Source organism: Lactuca serriola, chromosome 6 (assembly GCF_051521515.1).
Source record: "Lactuca serriola cultivar US96UC23 chromosome 6, Lser_US96UC23_V15, whole genome shotgun sequence".
Taxonomy (NCBI): domain Eukaryota; kingdom Viridiplantae; phylum Streptophyta; class Magnoliopsida; order Asterales; family Asteraceae; genus Lactuca; species Lactuca serriola.
In genome coordinates, this window is record NC_136413.1 from 166,573,409 (window position 1) to 166,599,190 (window position 25,782).

Here is a 25,782-nt window from a genome sequence, read left to right on the forward strand (position 1 = left end):
TAAAAAAAATCAAAAGTAGCAGACAACATATTTGAGGTGGTGCTACCTACGAGCCATTGCCGCCACAATTCCACCAAACACAACCCCAATGGTGGTTGCAGCAATGCCTATGCCAATTACACCATCTACATATATATGCAATTTTACCAAAATATAAACCAAAAATACAAATTAAAAATTTGAAATCAAAATCAATAAAAAGAAAATATATAAAATTAGAAGTTTGACCAACCTTTTTTAATATGGTCTTCAATTGTTCTTTTAAGATTCAATGCCTGCATCCAGTTGGGTGCAACTTATAGAAATTTATATCAATCGCTAATAGGGTTTAAATACAAAAACTCTAAGGTCCTAAAAATGAAAAAGAAAGTACTATGCCAAAATAGTAAAAAACCAAAAGTATAAGGGTGAAATAATAAAAATTGAAAGAAATTAGACCTCCAAGCAGCTATCAACAAGTTGTCTGCTTTTAGAGTAATCCCCACTTCTATAATATCCAACAGCAAGTAGATACATCTTTTCTCTTGTTTGTAATGGGCTGTTTGTATCAACCAATGAAGCTGAAACAACCAATAAAAATTAAAATCCATTATATTGACCTAACCTACATATGAATGTTATTACTACATTGTACTTTCAGTATTTCTCTTATCAGCACATTTAGTTTAAATCTACTCAATTTTAGCATTTTACTTTTAGGTTTTTTCTTATTAAGATATTGTACTTTAAAATTTTCACCCAATTATAGAAATGAGTGAGAATTGCTTTCTATTGCGATGACATATACTATGACCCAGATATTGGTGTATCACCAGTGAATTTTCGTGATGTTTTGCTGCATAGCCAGGCTCTTGAAGGCATAACAATGTCTATGGTAAGTAATCCTCAGAAAAGTCTTCTCTAGTATTTGTAATTAATATTCATTTATAAATAGTAAGGCACCTAAAGTCATTTCATGTGAATTTTAATCTTTTTTTTTGTCTTTAGTTCATGATGCATTCTTTGAGTACTATATCAGTTGATTATTTTTGCCGATTCATGGATGTAGGCTGTGTCTTACTAGAGGGGAGGAAGTCCATGATATAATTGTGAACAGGATCCTAGATTTATCAAAAGCTTTCTCACTTTATGATGATGAAGTGCTGGTAAGGTTGTTATTTAGTCACTTCAAATTTTTCTTTATACACTCACTTGTGAAGATGTCTTGTCACTTATGATGGTTAAATTAATTATAATCAGGAACAGGGAACCACTATCATGGCTATAAACTGTCAAATCGAAAACAATGTGAAACCTTTAGATGCTTTGCAAGCTTCATAACAGCGGATTGGACGATTCCACTACTAGAAAAAAGACCTTTAATGACGCGCTTTTTACGACACGCGATAATTAACGATACGCAAAAGGACGTGCCCTTAAAATAGTGTCATCTCTCCAAAAAATTTAAGGATTTACGTCACGCTTTATTGCGTGCCCTTAATTTAGTGTCTCAAGAAAAAAATTAAAAACACGGAGGGCGCTTTATCTTAAACGCGCGTCGTCTGTACCTGTCGCTTTATAATTTTAATGAAACGCGCTTTAAGTAGACAAGGGGGGAAATGAAATCCCCAAAATTTTGAAAACCCGCCTTTTTTTTTTCTATCTTCTATCTATCTTTCATCTTCAACCTAACAAGGACGAGCATTGCACTCTTGATTTCCCTAACTCTTTCTCATTTTCTGATTCAAACTTGAAAGAATCGGAAAAAAAAATCTATCAATTTTGAAGCCTAAAAAAATCTATCAATTTTGAAGCCTAAAAAAATCTAACAAGGACGAGTATCCATCGATCCGACTTCCAAAAATAGAGGGCATTGATTCCACGTCTTTCGGGGTTGGGAGGAAGGAAAAACTGTTGGTCCCGTGTGATCTAATTGGTAGAGGGCATCGATTCCCTAACTCTTTCTCATTTTCTCCACCATCGCTGCTTTCGCTAATATCCACTCCGACCTCTTATGAACGCAAATGGTAAAGATCTGCTTCGATTTCCCGATTGGTCTTCAGAGTGATCTAATTGTGTTGATACTCTTCTTTCTTATTTGGATTCTCCAGGCCATATGCTACTGTGGCGGTTCGGTCAGTGAGTTATTCATCGACGGTGGTGGTGAGTCGGAGGTGCCATGTTGATGTGATTATTACAATCGATTGCAGAAAATGAGAAGATTTAGGGTTTTTTCTTGGTCCAGTGGAATACTTTCAGGTTTTGTCTCGACTCCTTTTATTTTATTTTCTTTCTTTTCCTTTCCTTCTGCCATCTGCTTCCTTTCCCTACCTCTTCTTTCTTATTTGGATTCTCCAGGCGATATGCTACTGTGGCGATTCAATCGGTGGCGGGTCAGCCTCAATTTCATAACATTTTAAGGGATTGCTGTTGGTGTTCATCAACGGTCGTGGTGGGTCGGAGGTGCCATGGTGATGTGAAGAAATAGAGAAAAAGGAATATAGTCATCACTTGCTGATACCGACGACGATCCATTTTCTACATTAGCCAGATTGAATGACTTCAAAGGAGGTTCGTATTTCTTTTGTATGTTTTTTTATCCCAATCAATGAATGGATTTTTTCCCCTGTATACGTTGGGCATCTTTCTTTTCTTTATGTATGACAAAGTGATCAAGCATAAAATCAGGGTGCAACTAGCAACCAACATGAACCAAATAGCAGCAACAACAAATAAGAGATTTAAGAAAACAAGTAATAATTAGTAATCAGGAGGGTAGGCTAGAGGAACCATTTGAAACATAATGTCTGGAAATTTTTTTATTACTTGTTATCTTTGACCAGTAAATGATGTGTATAATATGTCTGTATTTTGAACAACAATCATGATAGGGTGGGGAATACCCATGTGATGCGGTTCCTTGAAAGACATGAGATTCCATATCATTATCTGTCCAAGTCAAAGGAGAAGAATGTAGAAGATGAGATATTGGGGTTGGTTGAAGATACATATTTCTTGGTCCTTGCTAGATACATGCAGGTAAATGTTTTTCTAGTAGTAGTATAGCAGCAGGATTGGGAAAAAGGTCTTATTTGTTTATTTACCCAGGACAGGTGTTGTCTGGAAACTTTTTGAAAAGATATGGGAAGGATGTGATCAACATACATCATGGCTTATTGCCATCATTCAAGGGAGGAAATCCATCTAGGCAGGCAGGTTCTGTGTTCCAATTTCCAAATTCTGTTTTAAGCTTTTTATGTTTTTATGTTTTTTACTGGAGAATGACAGGCTTTTGAAGCTGGGGTCAAATTGATTGGTGCCACAACCCATTTTGTCACGGAGGATCTTGATGGGGGCCCAATCATTGAGCAGATGGTAATCAAAGAGTTTTAAGTTTCTCAGTATCAGTAGTATGCAGTATATATATGCTAAGGTGAAAAGTAAAATAGTTTTTGTTTGGGTTTGCAGGTTGAGAGAGTCTCGCACAAGGATAATTTGCTGAGTTTTATTCAGAAATCTGAGAATCTTGAAAAACAATGCCTTATGAAGGCAATCAAGTCATATTGTGAGTTACGCGTTCTACCTTATCAACACAATAGGACTGTTGTATTTTGAGTAAGCTCAAAATGATGCTGATCAAAACTACAGAGTCCATTATATTCCTTGTGATGCAAAGTTTTTGTATTTCATTTTAATTATTCATTCTAATTTAAGTTGTTCTTGTTCCAATCCAATAATAAGATAAATTAAGAGTCATTGTGTGTTCATAATACTAAGATATATGTGCATTCTCAGTTCTCCTTAAATTCATTGTTGTCGGAGTTTTCTTCTCTGTCAAACTTTGTGTTTTCTAGTGTGATACTTGTTTAAATAGGGAAACTTTTGTTGATTTTGATTGATATAGGGGGTGTTTGGCTAAGTTTATTAAAACAATTATTAGCTTATTAGAGGTTCAACACCGCTATATATAAGTTAAAAAAAAGTGTTTGGATAAAAAATAACTTATTCTGATGGAAACCTCTAAGAAGTAGTCATTTTTTCATAAGTTACCCCATACTTATTAGCTTATAACCTAATAAGTTATAAGCTAATAAGCAATAAGTTTTTTTTTTTTGCCAAACACCCCCATAATATATTGTAACGCCTGTGTTTCCGGGCTTGCCACTTTTAGCAATGTAATAGTCTAGGTTAACCTTTGTAACCCGTTTTGAAATAATAAGATTGTATTATTTGAGTATTGTGTGTTTTGTGCTTAATTGCTTAATTATGTGGTTTGATTAATTAAGAATAAAAATAAGCGTCAAAATTTAAGTGTAAAATAAACTTAATATATTTGGTTAATGTTGTAGTAGTTGAAACGAGGTTTCCGAATATATATAGAACGCCCAAATCTGACTTCGTATGAGGAAGTTATGATTTATCGAAGTTCCGGCTTAGCGATATACAGCCTGTTTTACTCGATTTGAGATCGAGCGGTTGTTAGCCGAAGCAATCTAAATGAGAATCGAAGATCTCATTGTTGGTATTGAAACGATAAAAAGTTAGGCGAGAACGGACGTCAAACGAAGAAGTTATGAATTTATAACGAAAGTTTCTGTCCCGGCCTATTAAAAATAATTAATAAAAATAAAGTCAAAATTAGCCGACGGAGTCTAAACGAAAGTCGTAGAGCATGGTCTCACCTTCGCGTGGATATAAAGAACGTCGAAAACGGAGTTCGTATGAAGAAGTTATGAATTTCCGAAGTTTATTAATCATTTTGTATTTATTTTTAATTCAAAATTCGGAAGCATTATCCGAAGGAGTCACCGATCTGATCCGAGGTACGCCCCGCGTACTCGAGTACGCCCCGCGTACTCCGAGGGATGTCGACACTCGCACTCGAGCACTTCGGATACGTAAGCAATGACGTTTTGGGCAGTACGCCCCGCGTAACGCAGTACGCCCCACGTACTCCGAGGCTCCAGCCTCCTATAAATAGGATGCGAGGGTTCCGGGTATTTTTGCCAATTCCCTCTCGTTTTCGTGTCGAAGCTCTACGCAAAAACCCCCGAAGCTATCCCGAAGTCCCGATATCATACTTTATCCCCGAGGCAAGTCCCGAGATCCCGAAGATCCCGAAAAGTGCGGTTCCCGAGTCGAAGCTCTGCCTGCGAGAAGTTCGATTTTCGAGGAGATCTTCCAGATCTGCTGAGGAATACTACTTTTATAAGCCGTAGTGCTGTCCGATCATCTTCTGATCAAGTGAGTGTGTAGTTATTTCTTCTAATACAATAATACGAAGTATTTTATATAAAAATACGTGCTATGTGTATATATTTGGTGGTGTTATGTGTGAATGAGTATTCACTCTCTTCTATCTTATAGATCTGCTTATTTCTTTATGAGATATGTGTTATGTGTGTGTGTGCCTCATCTGTTATGTGATATATGTGTTGATTAAAGCATGCTATACAGGTTTTCTTTAAACTATGTATACAAATGTATATTTTTATCTACTAATATGTTGGGTAGAACATGGGTAGACAGTTGGTGTGTAATAAACAGATGAGAGGCCTCGTTGTTGTTTGATTGAGTCATCTAGCGGAGTTTAGATGACGACCACTGGCTATTCTAGACAGTCTTGTGGAAACATTAGCAGGTTCGCCACCTGTAGGTGTTAATGAACTTGGGTGTTCATTCGCTGTACTCCATCCCCCTCATGGTTGCCTTATTTGACTTATATTGCCGAGGTACCCCCGAAGCATGTGTTGTCGCCCCGATGAAATATTCTTAGACTAGGTCCCTTATGTTAGTTGTTTTAGGGACATTAAAGTGAGAATAACGGGAATGGGTAATTGGGTTATTGTTGGTTGGTGAAAATTAAATATGATATTTATTGTGGGTTGAAAACCCTATATGCTCACCAGGCTCCCAAGCCTGACCCACTCAGTTTTAAAATTGTATTACAGGTAGTGGCGGAAGGGCATGAGATGGATGAACCATCAAGTTGTTTGTTTACAAGTCTGCATATGTTTATATTTGTTATATGACTTGTAATGTATTCGTTTATGCTTATTGGTCTGTATCGGAACATGACACCCCGAGTTTTAATTATAATGAAAATACATTTCTTTTATGAAATGCTTCGGTAAACAATGTTTTATCATGTTTTGTTTTTGGGAACAAATTCCGCAACTCTTTCAAATCAAAAGGATTTACTCTGAAAATATTTAAAAGCATAAATGAAAATCGGTCTTTTCTGGCCGAGATTTTTGGGGATGTCACATATATAATATACAAGTGGAAGGATACTTGAAGTCTTCTTATAAAAGATAACAATAGTAGTTTTGATTTCCCTGGTCATCAATTTTAATGGAGTCATGGGATGGACCTGCTTCACTGTCCTGTATGTTTTTGAGTTTTGAGTTTTGAGTTTATGTTCACTTTTATCTGTTACTTGAAAACCACACCCTCAAGAACATACATTTATTAGTATGTCTAATTAGAAAAAGAGGGTTTGAAAGTGTCAAAAGATATGGATTAGCTATCCATTTTCTACCCACTTCAATCTTTTTTAATGTGTGATTATGTTTTGTTTTTAATTTCTTGGATGTGATTTATTGTAAAAGATTTTTTTTAATTGTGTAATTTTGTTGCAGTTTTATACACAACAATACCAAGGCCATCTGCTACTTTTGACATGTTCCCTTCTTGGCCTATGAGAGTTCATCAAACCCCAAGAGTAAGTCTTTTTTCCCTTATAATAATACCCGCTTCCCTGTTTGAATACGATTGGAAAGAAATACTCTATTTATAGTAAAATGGTTCCATGTACAGGTAGGTACTTGCTGATATGGTTCTTTTTGCTCAACCTCCAAATCTGGTCTCATGTAAGCAGTAGGAAATAATCGTGAAGAAAATTTGATTTTAACAGTTTTGGACCAAACTGCCCCTCCATACTATTTTTATAGTTAAAAAATTTGATTTTAACAGTTTTGGGCCAAAATGCCCCTGCATACTGTTTTTATAGTTATTTTTTATTTTCAACAGTTTTGGTTTTCTTTTACATGGCTGTTTCTTTTTCACTTAACCTGGACAGAATGAAATAATTGGTTAAGACATTAATTACCTATTTGCCCTTCTTCTTTTTTCCTCCCAATCCTCTCACATTAAAGAATATTGTCAAATTTTGTTCTTTAGAATGTATGGTAAAAATGGTCATTTGGTCTAGGATATTGTCAAATTTTGTTCTTTAGAATATTGTCATGGGTTTGATCAACTGGTACTGGCTCTTTAGTCTTTCTTTTTATATCTTTTTATGAAATCAGCTTATGATATGAGCTCTGTTTTTCACATGGTCTAGGACCACTAATTGCTTAGGATGGTAACTGGGTTGTCTTTTCGCGCCCTCCTTTGATACACCATAAAGGCATGAAGATTCTCTCTCTCTCTCTCTCTCTCACCAAATTCTAAAACAAACAACAACAGGTAAATAGATGCCAACATTTTGCTTAAAATTCTGTGAACATTGAAAAAAAATGAGGTCGATAGTGCCTTTTTCATGAGATTGTCAAAAGTTGAATAAAATAAAAAAATAAACAAGGGTAATATTGTAATAGGGAGGGTCTTAATACATAATAGGGAGGGTCTTAATACATAAAGTGACCAACCTCTCACTTAGCACGACAAGTCATTTTGATTTTATTAAGTAAAAAAGAAACAACCTTATCAATCTACATGCATAGAAGACCCTGCTGTCCCATAATTTTTAACAATTTGTATTATCATTATTTGATTTTAATAATAATTTGTTTTGTTTTATTGTTGAGGTTATAGACTGATAGTCTTACTTTTCATGTCATTATTATTTATTTCTTTTTTTGTTTGTAGTTTCTTGCAGAAACTTTGGATGTTGTTCAAGACATTGATTGGGTCATTTCTCTTGGAAATGCTTTTGCAAAGCAGTATGAGCTTTATACATATGATGATGAGCATTCTGCACTACTTCACAGGTATGAACTCATTATCATTATCATTACATTTTTTTAATTAAATTATCTTATTGAGAGTATTCTTCTCCTACAAATGTCTTGGTATACTTCTCTGTTGCTAGGTAACCTTCTCAACAACAACATTCTACTTAAGCAGGTGAGTAATCAAGATTAAGGGAGACTTGTAATCATGTTTGACATTCCTTTCTAGTAAGAAACAGAGTTGTATGATTATTTGTTAGATTTATAGGAATGTATAGCCCATGTTAGCAATGTATTATATTTGTTTAACATTTGAATGATTCTTTGTATGACATTACAATTTGTGGAATTTATTTTATTTTTTGAGTATGAAATTTTATTTTATATTATGCAATGGATTGTATTTTTTGTATATGGCATTTTATTTCTATTATGAGAAATTAAATGCAAATTTAATTTAAAAATTAATAAATATATAAATTTATTTTTTTTAAACATTTAAAATTACGATACGCAAACATGTGTGTCATCTTCATTTATGACATGGCCTTTCTTGACAGGGGCTTTCTTGATACGCATTGCGTGTCATTAACACGCGCGTCGTAAGATTACGACACGCGAATGCGTGTCATCTTCCTTTATGACAGGGCCTTCCTTGATACGCATTGCGTGTCGTAAGCGCGCGTCGTAATTGCGCGTCGTAAATGAGCGTCGTAAATGCGCGTCGTCTATAGACGACGCGCAAAAGCGCGTCGTCTCTCTTTATGACAGGGCCTTCCTTGACATGCATTTGCGCGTCGTCTGAGCGTTTTACGACGCGCAATGAGCGTCGTAAAAGGCTGTTTTTCTAGTAGTGTTCCAGAGTTGGGAGAGACGGAATCAGGAAGTTGTGGTAAGCACACAGGGAGATAATGGTCATTTTCTTCTCGACGCCGAAAACATGTAAGAACAGATCGACATAATAGAAATTTGTGAAATAAATAAAATCAGTAACAAGATTCAGAGTCTAAATGCAACATGCTCTCATTTTCTTGTGTATTTTTATAGAAGTGTAAAATAACTTACTTTTACCATTTTATCGATATGCACAATGAATAGTTACTTTTATTCATTTAGCCTCTGGACTATTATTATAATAATCATCAAAAGCATAGCTAAATCGATAAAATGGTGTTTTATGTATGTTAACATTTTTTGAAAAAATTATTAAATGATAATAGTTTTGTTATTGTGATTTAGAAGACAAATTACCTGAGAATAATCCTTCGCAACAAAGGTTCAGAGAGAACTTGGGCCCACACTAGATCTAGGGTAGTTGTAGTACAAAGTATTGTTTCCCACTCTGCAAAGGCACCTGAAACAATACTTTCCACATCTTCCATCAAATCTTGGAAGCATACAAAGTGACAAACAGATATCAGAAACAAATCTTGGAGTTAAACTATGTAAATACTACCATCATCAGTGAAGCGTTTGTGCTGCAGTTTTGGGTTTGAAAAGTTACTCTAGTTATATGTGTTGCAGGCTATGGTAATCAGCCAGGTGACATGGTATGCTTATCATCTTTCCCCATTATCACAACTTTTTTAGTGTTTTGTTTTGAATTACAGTTGAAGGTTATTTTAGACATTTGAGTAATAATATAATATTGTTCAGGCTTTCTGGGACTATGTGGAGAAAAAACAACTTGGAGCCACTAAAGCTGAATGGTCGGTAACAAGCGAATGGTCTCCTGGTGGACTTTATTTCATGATTGCCACAACAGCTCCAAGGCGACAAATTGACAATGGGTATTATTATTATTTTTTTTATAACATTATTTATAATTTAAAAAAATCAATTTGCTAATAAAATCTTTCATTACAATTTGTTAACAATCTTAGATTTTAGTCTTTAACAATTTCTATAGGGGCCCAACGGGTCAACTTTTCACAGAATCTAATAACATTGCAAGATTGGTCAAAATTCAATAGAACTTTTAAGAATATCAATGTGCTCTTACATTTAATTTTGTTGAAGTCATATGACATTTCTTGTTGCAGGTTATAAAAGAATTTGTTTCCCCCATTCGACTTTGTTGTAGGCTGGAGTCACTTCTACTTAAAAAGAAGTTGTTAAACGGTGGGGATACACCAAATGATCATGCTTGTCAAGTAAGATTTTCCCTAATTTCCATTTTGTAAGCTTTTGTTATCAGTTACTGTAAGGTTAGGAACAAACTTGAAGTCCCTATCTTTATGCTTTATGCTTTAGTTATGAATAAGCTAAAGAAAGGCATACAGAGGGGAAAAGATTTGAAGATGAATTACACCTTAAGTTGAGATGGAAAAAACTTGATATAGATAGTATCTTTTTGTTTTCCAATTTAGAAAAATGTTTAGAAATTGCTTCAATGGATGGTATTTAGTGTAACCTGGATGTTTATACTACTCTCTAGAACATTAAACAGTTAAGTTAATTTTTTTTGTTTAATGATTATGCAGATTGATAAACTAAAAGTTCTTTCTGAATCTCTTCTATGCTCAGCATCTAATTCTGAAAAGCGTGTATCGGATCATCGATAATTAGTTATCTCACTTCTTTTCTCTTTTTATTTATTTATTTATATAGTCAACACACTACTGATGTTAACTTGTGAAAGTTCATCAACTTATATTTTTTTTGTTTTCATTTTTTCTCATAAAAACTAACATTACCTTATAACATTTCCAACCGCTTAAAATAAAAGAGATAATGTCTTATGATTGCCTTTACTATTTTGAGATAAAAGGTTTTATTGGATTACGCTTAAATCATTAGATGTGTTGTATAGTCAGGTGATGTTTCTTGTTGACTTAAGGGACACATAATACGGACAGGACTCAATCATCCGGTGAGCTGTAAATGATTTTTTTTTGGACTTAATAGAGAGAAAATCAGCAAAATGAAGCTTTCCTCATACAAATTTCCCCTCATGTATTTCGTCCTCCTTTCCTCTCCTGTAGTGAAAAACTTTAAACATCATTTATCCGGTCTGGACGCACACAATTGATGGGAAAATAAGAAACTAGTTGCTTCTTTATCCTTTTTCTATTTTGGTTATTTTTAGTGGTCAATTTCATTCCCTTATTGTGTGTCTAGTCAACACTACAATAGAGAACACTTATAATAATAAATTTAATATTTTTGTCCATGTTTCTTATTGTGTGATCTGTATAAGTTGTTCATGACATGATATTAGTTGTTACTTACATGGTCACAAGAATATTAATTTTTTATTGTGTGATCTGTATAAGTTGTCCATGTTCCTTATTAGCATATTAATTTTTTAACTTTTATTTGATCAGGTCACAAGAATTATCAGAGCAGGGGTTCATTAGTCTTAAAGATTTATGAAAGGCAAGATGCAACTCTACGTAGTTGAAATTTGATGTTTATCATCTTTTTAGTTTGTATAGCATTACATTGCAGAAGGTGTCCCTCAATAGCAATGTAGTATTAGGTTATATAGTTAGGAAAAACCTCTTAATGACAATGTACAATTAGATCCCCTTCATATCAATGTATTACAATTTTTTGACATGATGTTATTGGATAAAATTGATTGTTTTGGTATATATTTGTTTACATATTTTGTATTATGCGTACATAAATATCGTAAAGACGCGTTGTAAATGTATATCGTAAATGGTTACTGAAGTTTATGACACGCAAATGCATGTCATTTTCATTTATGATAGGGGGTTCCTTGATACGCATTGCGTGTCACAAACACGTGCATCGTAAGGATACGACACGCAAATGCGTGTCGTCTTCCTTTATGACAGGGCCTTCCTTGATACGCATTGCGTGTCATAACTGCGCGTCGTAAATGTGTGTCATAAATGCGCGTCGTAAATAGACGACGCGCAAATGCGCGTCGTCTCTCTTTATGACAGGGCCTTCCTTGACACGCATTTGCGCGTCTTCTGAGCATTTTACGACACGCATTGCGCGTCGTAAAAGGCTGTTTTTCTAGTAGTGCATCTATTATTGTTTTTTCATTTCAAGTGGATTTTTGTATTTGATATGGTAGGTGTGACTTTTTTACATTTTGATTTCCTAGGTTTATTAACCCCATTATAGTGATTGGAAAGCATCAACAAAATAGTTGCAAGTTAGAATAGATATGATTAGTGAAAGAATGAAGTTTTATTAGAGTTATAAATATATTCCAGGTTTTTAAATGGTTGGATTTGGGTTTTTTTCATTGTGTGCGGAAATTGTAGATTGTGACATGAAGTTTGCAAAGTAAAACCATTTGATCAATTCAACCTCAAACGAGTCAAATTTGGAATATTGGTTTTTTCATTCTGATGTTTGCGTAACCGACTCTATTTAATGGAATTGCTTTGTTACCCCCTCACTGTTCCTTTGACAAGGTAACTGAAATTAATATGTTTCCGTTCATTGTTCCATTATAAGGTTTTCACTACCGTTTATTCTTGTTTCTCTTTGACATGATTCCCAAAGTGTAATGAATGATTTGAATGGTGGGAATTTTAAGTTTCTTAGCTTACTTCCTTATATCCTTGTTAAAAGAAATGTAACAGCCTAAAATTTTATAGAAAATTTTAACCTTAAATAATCATAAATACCAATCACAATTGTTTCCAAAATCCCATTACATGACCATAGTGTTTTAAAAGATCAGAGTATCAAAACTAAATGTGAAAATACTAGAGAATGCACGCCGCACCATCAAGTCGGGCCCTTGCCCTTAGAACTAGAAGTACCTGAAACATCCAAAAAAACTATAAGCACACGCTTAGTGAGTTTACCAAACCACACAAAACATATAATCACATAATGCCATGCACACATACATATAAGTTTGCCATGGACTCCCTCCATGGTCTTCATTGGAATGCCATGGGCTACCCCCATGGTCTTGTATCCCCGAGCCATGGGCTTTTCCTATGGCCTTGCCAAGTGCCCTGGGCTCCTCCCATGGTCTTCACATAAGTCCACATACAGATTAAATAGCAAACAATTACATACTCCATTACTAATCATCTCATAACAATTAATGGGTCGGCCTTGATGCCTTCGACCAATAAGTGTAGTGAGAAGACTCACCTCGAATACAGAACGATAGCTGAACAGGTCCTAGCTTCGGATATTATCTCTAATAAACCCCTAAACAGAAACAATTCCTTAAATACAACTCAAAATACCCAAAAACCCCTTATAGGTCAAACTTTGTCAAGGACTAAAGTAAAAAAGTCAAAGTCAACGACCCAAGTTGACCCAACACGCGGAGTTGTCCTTCAGCTCCCTGTATTCCTCCATTAACTACAAAGATCGGGAAATATCTTATCAACTCGCCGTGTTCACTAATGAACACGCCGAGTTAGACAGGAATCCAACAACTTAATGCATTAAGCTACTTCCATCGAATCTAAGAGCTCCTAATCTTAGATCTCCAATTTTACCCTTTGGAACCACCAAAATGAGTCAAACCCGAACGCTAGACTCTTTAGAATGAGGCTTGACGCATTCAGCCCTTAAACTCCAAATACATAGTCCCAAAATACAGATCTGGCATCCAAATGCTGGAAAATCACGTAAAGTTTCCAACTTTATGTCCATGCATGCTAAAAAAACCCTAGGGCTCAAGAAGGGTTTAATAAGGACTTATTGAATGAATGGGACCTAGAGCATAGTAAAGCTTGAAACTTTAAGCCAAATGAGGCCATAAAATGGCCAGATCTAACACGACAACCCCTACAACACTCAACTTCTTGGACAACCCAACCATGAGCCCAAAATCAAGATAAAACCCCAAAACAAAGAGATCTAAACAACAACAAAGCAAAGTATAAACTTGATACCTCTAAGAGACTGCAATAAGTGGGGAGATTCTAGATCTAATTCTTCCTTCCAAGCTCTACAATTTCAAATTCAAATCTTCTTCAAATGAGTACAAAAAGATCAACACTCAAGACCATCCACAAGATCAAACACTCACAAAGGAAGATGATACACACTTTTAGGGTTTCTAGACAACGAAGGCTGGTAAGGAGGCCAACCAAAGGACTTAAGGCGTTTAAACAGAGTGCAACACCCTAAAACTTAGGGTTTCCTTCCTAGCCGCCAACACACCGAGTAAAGGGACCTCAACTCACCGTGTTGGTTAATTATTATCCACGACCAAAGCCGTCTCAACACGCCGTGTTGAAGCTTTCAACACGCCGAGTCCCATAGAATATCTAAACAATTTGGAGGATTATGCTCATACTGGAACCAACCGTTACAATTCTCCCCAACATGGATCAGACTTCATCCTTAAAGTACGCTACCTCGAACAATCCTAGGTAATGCTTCCTCATCTCCTCCTCGGGCTCCCAAGTTCACTCCGACCCATGCGGTGCTGCCACTGCACCTTCACTAGCTCCACAACCTTGTTCCTCAAGGAATTCGTCTTCCAATCTAATATTGCCACCGGTCTCTCAACATAATTCAGGCGGTCATCCACCTGAATATCCTCCAAAGGAATAACTGCAGTATCATCTGATGCATACATCCGAAGTTAGGGTATATGGAACGTGTTATGGATCTGACTAAGCTCGACTGGAGGATCTAACCGATAAGCAACCCTGCCAACTCAAGCGGAAATCCTGAATGGTCCCACGTATTAGGGTCCCAACTTTCCCCTCTTCCGAAATCGAATGACACCCTTCGAAGGTGACACTTTTAGCAACACTAAATCACCCACTTGGAACTAAAGGTCTTATCGATGGCGGTTAACATAGCTCTTCTAACGGCTCTGCGCAACCCTTAGTCTATCACGCACCTGCTGAATCAACTTAGTGGTCTTAAGCACTACTTCGGTGCTTCCCATAACTCGATGTCCAACCTCTCCCTAACAAACTGGAGTCCTACACTTTTGACCATACAACATCTCAAATGGGGGTTGGTCAATATTAACATCATAACTATTGTTGTATGAGAACTCTTTTAGTGGAAGTTAAGTATCCCAATTCTCTCCAAAGTCAAATACACATGCCCGAAGCATATCCTCAAGCGTCTGAATTGTCCGCTCACTCTGACCATCGGTCTAGGGGTGGAAAGCAGTGCTAAAATGCAATTGAGTACCCAACTCGTCATGGAACTTCCTCTAGAACCTAGAGGTGAAACGAACATCACGGTCCGAGACCACCGATACCGGCACCCCGTGCCTAACCACCACCTCTTGAACATAAATATCTGCTAATTCTCGGTGGAGACACTCTTGGAAATCGGAATAAAATGCGCACACTTAGTCAACTTGTCCACTATAACCCAAATGGAATCCACACCCCGCACTGTCCTAGGTAACTTCGTGAGAAAATCTATGGTGATCTCTTCCCATTTCCACATGGTAATAGGTAGCGGCTGAACCTTGCCATGAGGCCTCTGATGTTTGGCTTTGACCTTCCTGCAGGTAAAACACGGCTCAACAAACCACGCAACCTCTTGCTTCATGTCGGGCCACCAATAGCTCAACCTCAGGTTTCGATACATCTTTGAGGCCCTCGAATGAATAGAAAAATTAGACTTGTGCGCCTCCTCTATGTTCCTTTGTCTCACACCCCGAATGTCGGAACCCAAACTCTACCACACTGAGTCAATAACCCCCGACTATCTTGAACAAACAAAGTAATTTGCCCCCAAATCCGCTTAATATTCCAGTTCTCCCTTTTCAAACCCTCCACATGTGGCTCCTTAATCATATCCAATAAAGGTGAAATCACTGTCATCCTCAAGTAAACATCTTGAATCAGTGCACTTGTCGTCTTACGACTCAATGCGTCAACCACCACATTGGCCTTCCCGGGGAGGTACAAAATCTCACAATCATAATGTTTCACCACATCTAACCACCTCCTCTGACGCATATTCAAATTCCGTTGATCCATAAAATACTTCAAGCTCTTGTTATTAGTGAAAATGGTACATCAGACCCCATATAAATAATGCCTCCAGATCTTGTGGGCAAATGCCAAAGCACCCAATTCCAAATCATGAGAGGGGTAATTTGCCTCATGAGGCTTTAGCTGCCTCAAGGCATAAGCAATCACATGCCCCCTCTGCATCAGAAAACTCCTTATCTCGAAATAGAAGAGTCGCAATACACTACAAAATCATCCAATCATTTGGGTAGTGCTAGAATCGGGGCCTCACATAATCTCTGTCTTTAGGTCTCGAAAGTTGATTGCTAATCTGGACCCCACCGAAAGGTCACACTTTTCTTGGTCAAACGGGTCAACAACACGACAATCTTGGAGAAATCCTGGATGGATCTCTAATAGTACCCCGCTAGCCCCAAGAAACTCCAGATCTCAGATGTGTTCTTCGGAACCTCACAACGCATTACCGCCTCAATCTAGGATGGATCTACCAAAATACCCTCTTGGTTGATGATGTGCCCCAGAAATTGCACCTCATGCAACCAAAAATCGCATTTGGAGAATTTGGCATAAAGCCTCTCCCTCCTTAAGGTCTCCAACACCTCCCCCAAATGCTGCTCCTTGGTCTTAGAATAAATCAAAATATCATCAATGAAGACAATCACATACTGATCTAACATCGGTCTCCAAACCCGGTTCATGAGATCCATGAACGTTGTTGGAGCATTGGTGAGCCCAAATGGCATCACCATAAACTCGTAATGACCTTAACGAGTCCTGAACGCCATCTTCGGTATGTCTTCATCCCTGATCCTCATCTGATGATACACTGATCGAAGATCAAACTTGGAAAACCAAGATGCACCCTGAAGCTGATCGAACAAATCATCAATCCTCGGAAGTGAATAACGGTTCTTCACTGTTATCTTGTTCAACTGCCGATAATCAATACACATCCTGTATGACCCATCCTTCTTTTTCAGAAATAAGATGGGTGCTCCCCACAGGGAATTGCTCGAACGAATGAATCCCCGGTCTAGAAGCTCCTGAAGCTGCTTAGACAAATCCTGCATCTCAGGCGGAGCTAGACGATACGTCGCTTTGGCTATCGGAGCCGCACCAAGCACTAAATCGATATGGAACTCCACTTGCCTCTCGGGAGGTACCCCAGGTTACTCCATTGGAAATACATCAAGAAAATATCGCTCTGCTCATATCTGGCGTGGCCTCCACCCTTGTATCCGAAACATATGCCAAAAACCTAGAACAACCCTACTGAAGGAGTCTTTGAGCACTTGTAGCCGAACAGAGAATTGGCCCATGCGAGGCTCTCTCTCCATGAATAACCAACTCTCCCCCACTTGGGGTTCGAACTCTCACCAACTGACGCTCGCAATCTATCATGGCCCCATTGGGCCCCAACCAATCCATCCCAATCATCACCTTAAATCCACGCAAAGGAATTGGAACCAAATCAATGGGAAACCTCTCCCCAAAAATATTCAAAACACTCCTCCGAAATACCCTCACAACGCTCACGGTGCGGTCATCTGTAATCTCGACCTCGAGTAGGGAATCCAAACTCCCCATAGCATCTCGAAACTTCTTGTTGAGCGCAAGAGATACAAATGATCGGGTAGCCCCCGAATAAAAAAGAATCTGAGCCAACAAACCATTAACCAAAAAGGTCCATATATAACATCATAAAAACATAAGCATAAAAATAAAATAAACAGGACAGAAATAGATCACATACTAGTCACAAAGTCTGGGGCTGCTCCGGCTCTTCACCGCTAGAGCTTCCACCTTGATCAGGCGCCCATCAGTAATCCTCATCGTGGCGGGTGCAGGTGCCACCACTGCTCCCCCTCCTCTAACCAACCTCAGACAATCAACCTTTTTATGACCAGCCTGGTTGTAGTGGAAACAAATAAATCCCTTCTTGGGGTAATCCCGACTAATGTGACCCAGTTGACCACATGCATAACATGTCGAGCATGCTGCTCGACAGGCTCTACTGTACGGCTTACCGCACTTGGCACAATGACTACGACCCTATTGGCCCATGCTGGGAGGATCGTAGGTCTTAGGCTTCTTGGTCAGACCTACTGTTGCCTAAACCTGCTCCGGCTTCCATTTCGTGCGGACCTCTAACTCAATTTCCTATTCCTAGGCCTTCTCCACCATGTCATTCAGGGTCTTGCACCCCGAAAAGGTCACAAACTCTTGGATATCATCCCTCAACATGGAATGATACCTCATCTTCTTCATCTCCTCATCCACAACGTACTGCGGGACCAATAGTGCACTCTCCCGAAACTTGGCAATGATTTCCACCAAAGTCTCGCTAGTCTGCTGCAAATCCTGGAACTCTCTCACCAAAAGCTTCACCTTAATGGACGGTGAAAACTCTTGATCAAACCTCCACACAAATTCCTCCAAAGAGATCTCGGCCACACCCGTTGATCCCACCTTGCGGGTAACCTCCTCCCACCAATCTCGTGCTTGATCCCTCAACATACAAGATGCAAACCCCACCTTTGCTGCCTCAGAGCAAAAGCTCGTGCGTTGGGCATTCTACAAGTCTGCCACCCAGCATCGACTAGTGATGGGATCTCTGTCCCCAAAGAACTCAGGCGCTCCACACGCCTTAAACCCTCTGAACGAGGGAGCTCGGGCCCCAATATGGCCTGTAGCAATCTCGACTCGGAATGACCTAAGCCGCTCCTTCATAATATTCATGATGCCCTCCTTGACAGTACCAAAGATCACTGAGGCAGCATCAAGGATGCCACGAGTAACCTCAGTTGCGATAAGATCGTGCAACCTCTCATCAATGGGCTCTGCACCAGAGCCTAAACTTGATCTTTATCCTAAACCTGAACCTTGCATGATCATCATCATCCTCAGCTGAAAATATCATAAATAATAATGATAAAGAATTCGAAAGGGATTCCTCTCCACCGGACTCCTAAGAGCTATCAGATCTGTCATTGATTCGGGTAGAGGTCATGTGCTTTCAGTAGTACGAGCCAAATACTACCTTCCACACCTACCTGTACCTTCCCCAAGGCCATACCTGATATCCCTAAATCATCCAACCAAAAATCATGACTCATAAACACAACACTAACTCAGATCCTAGACTGCTCTAGGATTCTCAATCCTCATCAAACTAGAAACTCAAATCAATCATAGTAGGTTGCCCTATGCACGCAAGTTATACACAAAGAGAATCACATAGACTGTCAAATAAAGCTTCTACCCTACACCACAACCAGACAAGGAACAAGAATAAGCCAGATTCCCACATTCTAGAGCTATGCAATCCTAAGCATGTACAACTTTGAAAGCGTACACTTAGCAAATAATCCCTTAAACATCAATTTCCATATATACTATAGCATGGCAAAAACATGGGTAACACTTACTTGAGCTCGATCGATTACGCGCATTGCACTCTCCTATTTTTCTTAAAAAAATCATTTCAAGAAAAAATTTAACTTTTGGTTCTTTTATTAACATTTCCCCAGTTTGAGTTCTGACACACCTAAGAGTGTGCCCGAATCTCTCAAACCAAGGCTCTGATACCAATTTGTAACAGCCCAAAATTTTACAGAAAATTTTAACTTTAAATAATCATAAATACCAATCATAATTGTTTCCAAAATCCCATTACATGACCATAGTGTTTTCAAAGATCAGTGTATCAAAACTAAATGCGAAAATACTGGACCATCAAGTCGGGCCCTTGCCCTTACAACTACAAGTACCTGAAACATTCAACAAAACTATAAGCACATGCTTAGTGAGTTTACCAAACCAAACAAAACATATAATCACATAATGCCATGTACACATACATATAAGTTTGCCATGGACTCCCTCCATGGTCTTCAGTGGAATGCCATCGGATACCCCCATGGTTTTGTATCCCTAAGCATGGGCTCCTCCCATGGTATTTCCAAGTGTCATAGGCTCCTCCCATGGTCTTCACATAGTTCCACATATAGATCAAATAGAAAACAATTACCTACTCCATTACTAATCATCTCATAACCATTAATGAGCTGGCCTTGGTGCCTTCGACCCATGAGTGTAGTGAGAAGACTCACCTCGAATACAGAACAATAGTGTAATGAGATGACCCAAAACCCCTTATTGGTCAAACTTGGTCAAGGACTAAAGTAAAAAGTCAAAGTCAACGACCCGAGTTGACCCAACATGCCGAGTTGTCCTTCAACTCTTCGTGTTCCTCCATTAACTACAAAGATCGGGAAAAATATCATCAACTCTTCGTGTTCACTAATGAACACTCCGAGTTAGCTAGAAATCCAATAGCTTAACGCATTAATCTGCTTCCATCGAATCTAGGAGCTCCTAATCTTAGATCTCCTCCAAAATGATGTCTGGAAGGGTAAATCTTGAAGAGCTCCTAATCTCAGATCTCCTCCAAAATGATGTCTAAAAGGGTAAAGTTTCCAACTTTACCCTTAGGAACCACCAAAACGAGTCAAACCCGAACCCTAGACTCATTAGAGTGAGGCTTGACCCATTAAGCCCTTAAACTCCAAAGACATAGTCCTAAAATGCAGATCTGGCATCCAAAGGCTGGAAAATCATGTAAAGTTTCCAACTTTATGTCCATGCATGCTAAAAAAAGAAACCCGAGGGCTCAAGAAGGGATTAATAAGGACTTATTGAATGAATGACACCTAGAGCCTAGTAAAGCTTGCAACTTTAAGCCAAATGAGGCCATAAAATGGCCAAATCTAACAAGACAACCCTTGGAACACTCAACTTCTTAGACAACCTAACCATGAGCACAAAATCAAAATAAAAACCCAAAACAAAGAGATCTAAACAACAACAAAGCAAATTATAAACTTGATACCTCTAATAGACTACAATAAATGGGGAGATTCTATATCTAAGTCTTCCCTCCAAGCTATACACCTTCAACTTCAAAGCTTTTCAAATAAATACAAAAAGATCAACAATTAAGGACCTCCATAAGCTCAGACACTCAAAAAGGAAGATGATACACACTTTTAGGGTTTCTGGTGTAACACCATGAAAATTTACAACCAATTTAAACTTTTCAAAAACAAACCATATTCATTAAGTTATTACAAAAAGGATTTCAGTTCATTTATTATCAAAGTACCCCAGAAACATCAACATAAAACTAAGGAGCGGTACGATCACGCCTTCGCCTTGCCATGATCTCCTGAAGTACTTGAAATAATACACTGAAACTGTAAGCTCAAAAGCTTAGTGAGTTACCCCCAAAATACAAACCACAACACCTTACACATATCATATTATATCATAAACAGAACAACCATGCATATGAGTCTATAATGTGACTGGTCCGCCCGCACCGGGCCTTCAGTCCACCTGGTCCACTCTCCGAGTCAACAGTATGACTGGTCTGCCCGCATCGGGCCTTCAGTCTATCTGGTCCACTCTCCGAGCCTTGGCACGTCTGGTCTGCCCTCTTGCGGCCTTCAGCTTATCTGGACCGCTCGTCGGGCCTTCGGTCTAACCGGTCCGCCCTGGGTATGTTGGCCTACAGCACAAAGCAGGACCCGCCTCAACCCAACCCTAGTCCAAACAACCATGTGCACATAAAAATATAATCATATAACAATTCACATTTAATCAAACTGATCTAGCAGATCACATATCATAACAACATCCTAACCAGGATACTGACCTAACCGGTCACTAACAAAGCATCATCCTATATACCAGGATACCGACCTTAACCAGGTCTCTAACATACACCATCCTAATAACCAGGATACAGACATAGCAAGCAATAACATATCAAACAGATACCCGAATTTCAATCCGATAAAGGGTCGGCCTTGGTGTCTTAGCCCCTATTGATAAAGTGAGGATAACTCACCTACAACTGCCGACTGAAGAAAAAGATCACGCTGCTCCGACCACCAACACGAACTCCACCACTGAACATTACCAAATAACCAAATCCAGTAAATACCAATAATTACCAAAATACCCCTGGAATTCAACTGGTCAGCCCTTGGTCAAAGTCAAAGTCCTCAGTCAAAGTCAACCTTCCTGGTTGACCCTACTCGTCGAGTCAACGCGTTGAATCGTCGAGTCCTTATACTCAGAAACTCCCAATCACGACTCAACTCGCCGAGTCGCCCCAAGACTCGTCGAGTTCAACAAGCTCTGAGTCCTTTCTTGCTCAACTCACCGAGTCATCCCTCGACTCACCGATTCACAGCTCAACCAAAAAAGGCTAGGGTTCCACGATCAGACTCGTCGAGTCCAAGAACTGAGTCGCCAAGTCCAAGGCAAACTTCAACAGACTCGCCGAGTTGTTCTTCCAACTTGCCGAGTCCATGCACCTATTCATACAACTCGTAGAGTGCACCCATGTGACTCGCCGAGTCTCTTCAGTTCTCTTTCCAAACAGAGGATTTTCAAGCCGTGCAGGGACTCCAATCCATAGATCCATTCCTCTACAACCTAACCCTCACATAAAGTTGCAAACTTTACGTGAAAGCAAGGAGATATAAGCCCAAGACACTTCTAGGGCTAGGGTTCAAGACAAAGGGCTTCACCAATGGCTCTTAGACAGGAATTTTAGGACCTTTTGGTTCATCACAAGTCTAGATCTGAAGTAGCAACTTCATATCTAAGCCTCAAACTCGAGATAGCTCCCAAACAAGCTAATGAATCCTAAATCAACCACCATTCATGAATCAATAATGAAATAGCTTAAGGAGGAGGTTCCTTACCCCTAAAATGTGCCCAAACAGAAGTAGATTCCATATCTACCCAAGCCCCTTGATGATGGTCTCCAAATCCCCATGCTTCTTACACCAATTTTCTCTTCCAAGCTCTAATTCTTCATCAATGGAGTCACACACACGAGATGAGGGTTTCTGGATCTCAAATGGGTAGCCAAGAGGCTGAAGGTGGGTTATAATGTGCTTATATATGGCACAATCCCCGGATTAGGGTTTTTCTCCCTTCAGCACCAACTCGAAGTGTCGTACTGTCGACTTGCCAAGTTGATCACTTAACATGTGACCAAAACCACGACTCGACTCGCCGATTTCCTCCATCGACTCGCCGAGTCGACCTTCCTTATTTACACTAAGAACCCTGAACTTGCATTTCTGAACTCGGGGTGTTACAATTCTCCGCCCACTTAAATTAGGCTTCATCCTCAAAGCCTGCAGCAACACATCCCAGATGATACTCCCACAATACAGCTCCTGGTCTCAACCGACCCAAGTTCATCCAAACACTGCTATCAAACCCCTATAAAGTCCAACTCTTTCTCACAGAGTCACGACAACTGCTTCAAGCCGACCACCAACTTCTTTCTCTGATAACAACACTTATCAACCAATGATCACCCGATGATACTTCCATCGTTCTAAATCACATGATCACTTGTCACTTACAAGCTAGATATCACCCTGAACCACAGGGTCTTGTCCCGGTACCAACTGCTATCCCATTCCTCGCTAGTCATAACTTTATCGAATTTACTGATGGGACTTATCCCGCTTCCTTTTTGAATCCAACTCTTTTCTTTCCGTGCTGACAGGATGACACATCCTTCAGCTCCCGAGCAACTCCCATGAGCTATTCTATGCAATCACATACACATGCTGAACCTGCTCTAACTTCCTCGGGCTGGAAAAACCTGACACACTGACGATACCTCCAAACATCCCCATGATGAATTACCGCTACATACATAACCTCCTGATCACAACCATACTAGAAATCCAAGGCTCCATCCTTGCATCCCTTCCGAACTCATCTGGTTCTATACCACCGAAAATTCTTCCACAACCTCAACAGACACCCAATCCGGATGTACTTCCATACCACTGCTCACAGTGCTCAATAACGAAAATTGAAATACTCTCAATCATCCATTCTCACTACTGCTTTCACTTCCGTGAACCAACACTCCCTCCCGGAGTTATATACCTTTCCCTTTCCTTATCCAAGGAAATCTACTTTCCAACCTTTCCACTTCAGACAAGTGCCATGGTGCTCACACCCCACTCTACACTATCCCTTATATAGTAACAGCTACTCCATGCATCGCACATGCTCTGAATCTGCTCGCAAGGACTCTCGGGTCCATGCACTGCCTTCCATTATCATGATCAATACTCGGGGCCAGACCCACTGCTTGCTACTGCATAGCAGCATACTCAAATCACTTTCCGCATACAGATCTATCAACACTTACAGAGTCTTCAGCATAACTGGACCGCCTTGTCAGGCCTTCAGCCAATCTGGACCACTCTTAGAACCTTCAGGATGTCTGGACCACCCTCCTGGGCCTTCAGCCTGTCTGGACCGTTCTCTGAGCCTTCGGCCTGACTGGTACGCCCACCGGCCTTCAGTCTCCCGGACAGCTCAAACTATCATATATCATCCTGAACTATTCCTCCTGGGAATCTCTCCCATACATACTGTTCTTGACCTCTAGGGGTTCCGAACTTTAACTTCATTCCATATACTCAGATCCCGGCCTAATCCTAGGCCTTACAACAACCAATCACCCTTTTTGAAATCCTTGGTATGTACTCCGCCCCATCGGTCTGTCACTTACTCATACCAGCCCATACTCTTGGCTAACTGAAACACTGCTGGATCCCAGACAGCTAATCAAACTCTAACGCTTATCGACCCTCCTGAGAATTTTCCAATGATACCCCACTTAGAGCACTGACTTCCAACCACCGGTGACCCCACCGACATCACTTAAACAACCCTACTCAACATATTCCTCTTATCCATGAACTGATTCCCTTTAAAACGAGCAACCTCCACAAAATCACTCCTCCGACATCGTACATCTCGTACTCTAAGGGAGTTCGACTCTCCGCTGAACACTTCTCAAATCGCAATTACTATATCCAGCAACAAGACCATACAACCAAATTATGACCATCAATCCCTTGGATGCTAACCATTTATAACTCCTGAATACTATCACTTTCAACCAACCCATGAAACACGCAGAACGGCGAATAAAATACAACACCACAAAATAACAAGATAACCAGAAAACAACAAAATGAAAACATACCCGCAACCGCATCCGGCTCTACTCTAACCTCCTCTGCTGTGAGCTGAAAAGCGCGCCCCTGAGCCCTCGGAGGCTCCGCTCCACCCTGGCCCCCGCCAGTAGTCCTCAAAATGGCCAGTGCTAGAACCTGCACTGGCCTGGAAATAAGCTGTGGACAGTTGGCCCTCATGTGACCAACCTGATGGCACTGATAACAAATCCTCGTATCCTAAATCGGGGCTGACTGACGGCAATCCCTCGCATAATGCCCCTCTCTCCTGCACTTGCGGCACGCACCACCGGTCCTACAAACTCCGGTATGACCCTTCCCGCACTTCTCACAAGTGCGGCCGCTTTGACTGCCCAACCTGGAATCAACGGTCTTGGACCATTTCGGCACCGGCTGCGATTGCACCGGGGCCTGCCTCTGCTCTCTCAACTGTAACTCAATCTCCAACTCACGCCGCCGAGCAGCCTCCTGCAACTCCAGTAAGGTCTCGCACCTCTGCATAGGCACAAACTGCCTGATATCCCTCTCAAGCATACTCAGATATCGGGACATCTGAGCCTGCTCTGAAGCAAACTCAGGGCAAAAGATTGCCCTCTCCGTGAATATCCTGGTGATCTCCGTCACCGAATCTGAATCCTGCTTCAGCTCCAGGAACTCCTGAGCCAACCTCTCTCTCTCAACTTGCGGAACATAACGAGTACTGAACATCTCCGTCAACCTCCACCAATCCTTTGCCCCGAGCCTTAAAAGGTTCATAGCACACCTCAGACTCTGATCCGCAGGGCATGAACACGTGAAGAAACAACCCTCCACATCCTACAACCACCTCATAGCAATGATCGG

At 39.8% G+C, this 25,782-nt stretch overlaps 1 protein-coding gene and 1 long non-coding RNA gene across 2 annotated transcripts; both read left to right on the forward strand.

Annotated features, from left to right (window-relative positions):
* The first annotated feature begins 1,924 nt into the window (after positions 1 to 1,924).
* Positions 1,925 to 2,480, forward strand: LOC145059021 (uncharacterized). The gene is made up of 3 exons (XR_013686600.1): positions 1,925 to 2,006; positions 2,091 to 2,238; positions 2,338 to 2,480. It is a non-coding gene; the product is annotated as an uncharacterized LOC145059021 (long non-coding RNA).
* A 384-nt stretch (positions 2,481 to 2,864) lies between these two features.
* On the forward strand, positions 2,865 to 3,594 carry LOC145060382 (formyltetrahydrofolate deformylase 1, mitochondrial-like). Its single transcript, XM_079008063.1, has 4 exons — positions 2,865 to 3,018; positions 3,093 to 3,191; positions 3,268 to 3,354; positions 3,448 to 3,594. Exons 1-4 carry the CDS (start codon positions 2,890 to 2,892, stop codon positions 3,592 to 3,594), a joined length of 462 nt encoding a protein of 153 aa, XP_078864189.1. The 5' UTR covers positions 2,865 to 2,889.
* The last annotated feature ends 22,188 nt before the right edge of the window (positions 3,595 to 25,782 follow it).

Coding starts and splice junctions, on each gene's coding strand:
- LOC145060382 (XM_079008063.1), top strand. CDS start 2,890: ATGCGGTTCCTTGAAAGACATGAGATTCCATATCATTATCTGTCCAAG. Junction 3,019..3,092: donor TCCTTGCTAGATACATGCAG/GTAAATGTTTTT, acceptor TACCCAGGACAG/GTGTTGTCTGGAAACTTTTT. Junction 3,355..3,447: donor GCCCAATCATTGAGCAGATG/GTAATCAAAGAG, acceptor TTGGGTTTGCAG/GTTGAGAGAGTCTCGCACAA.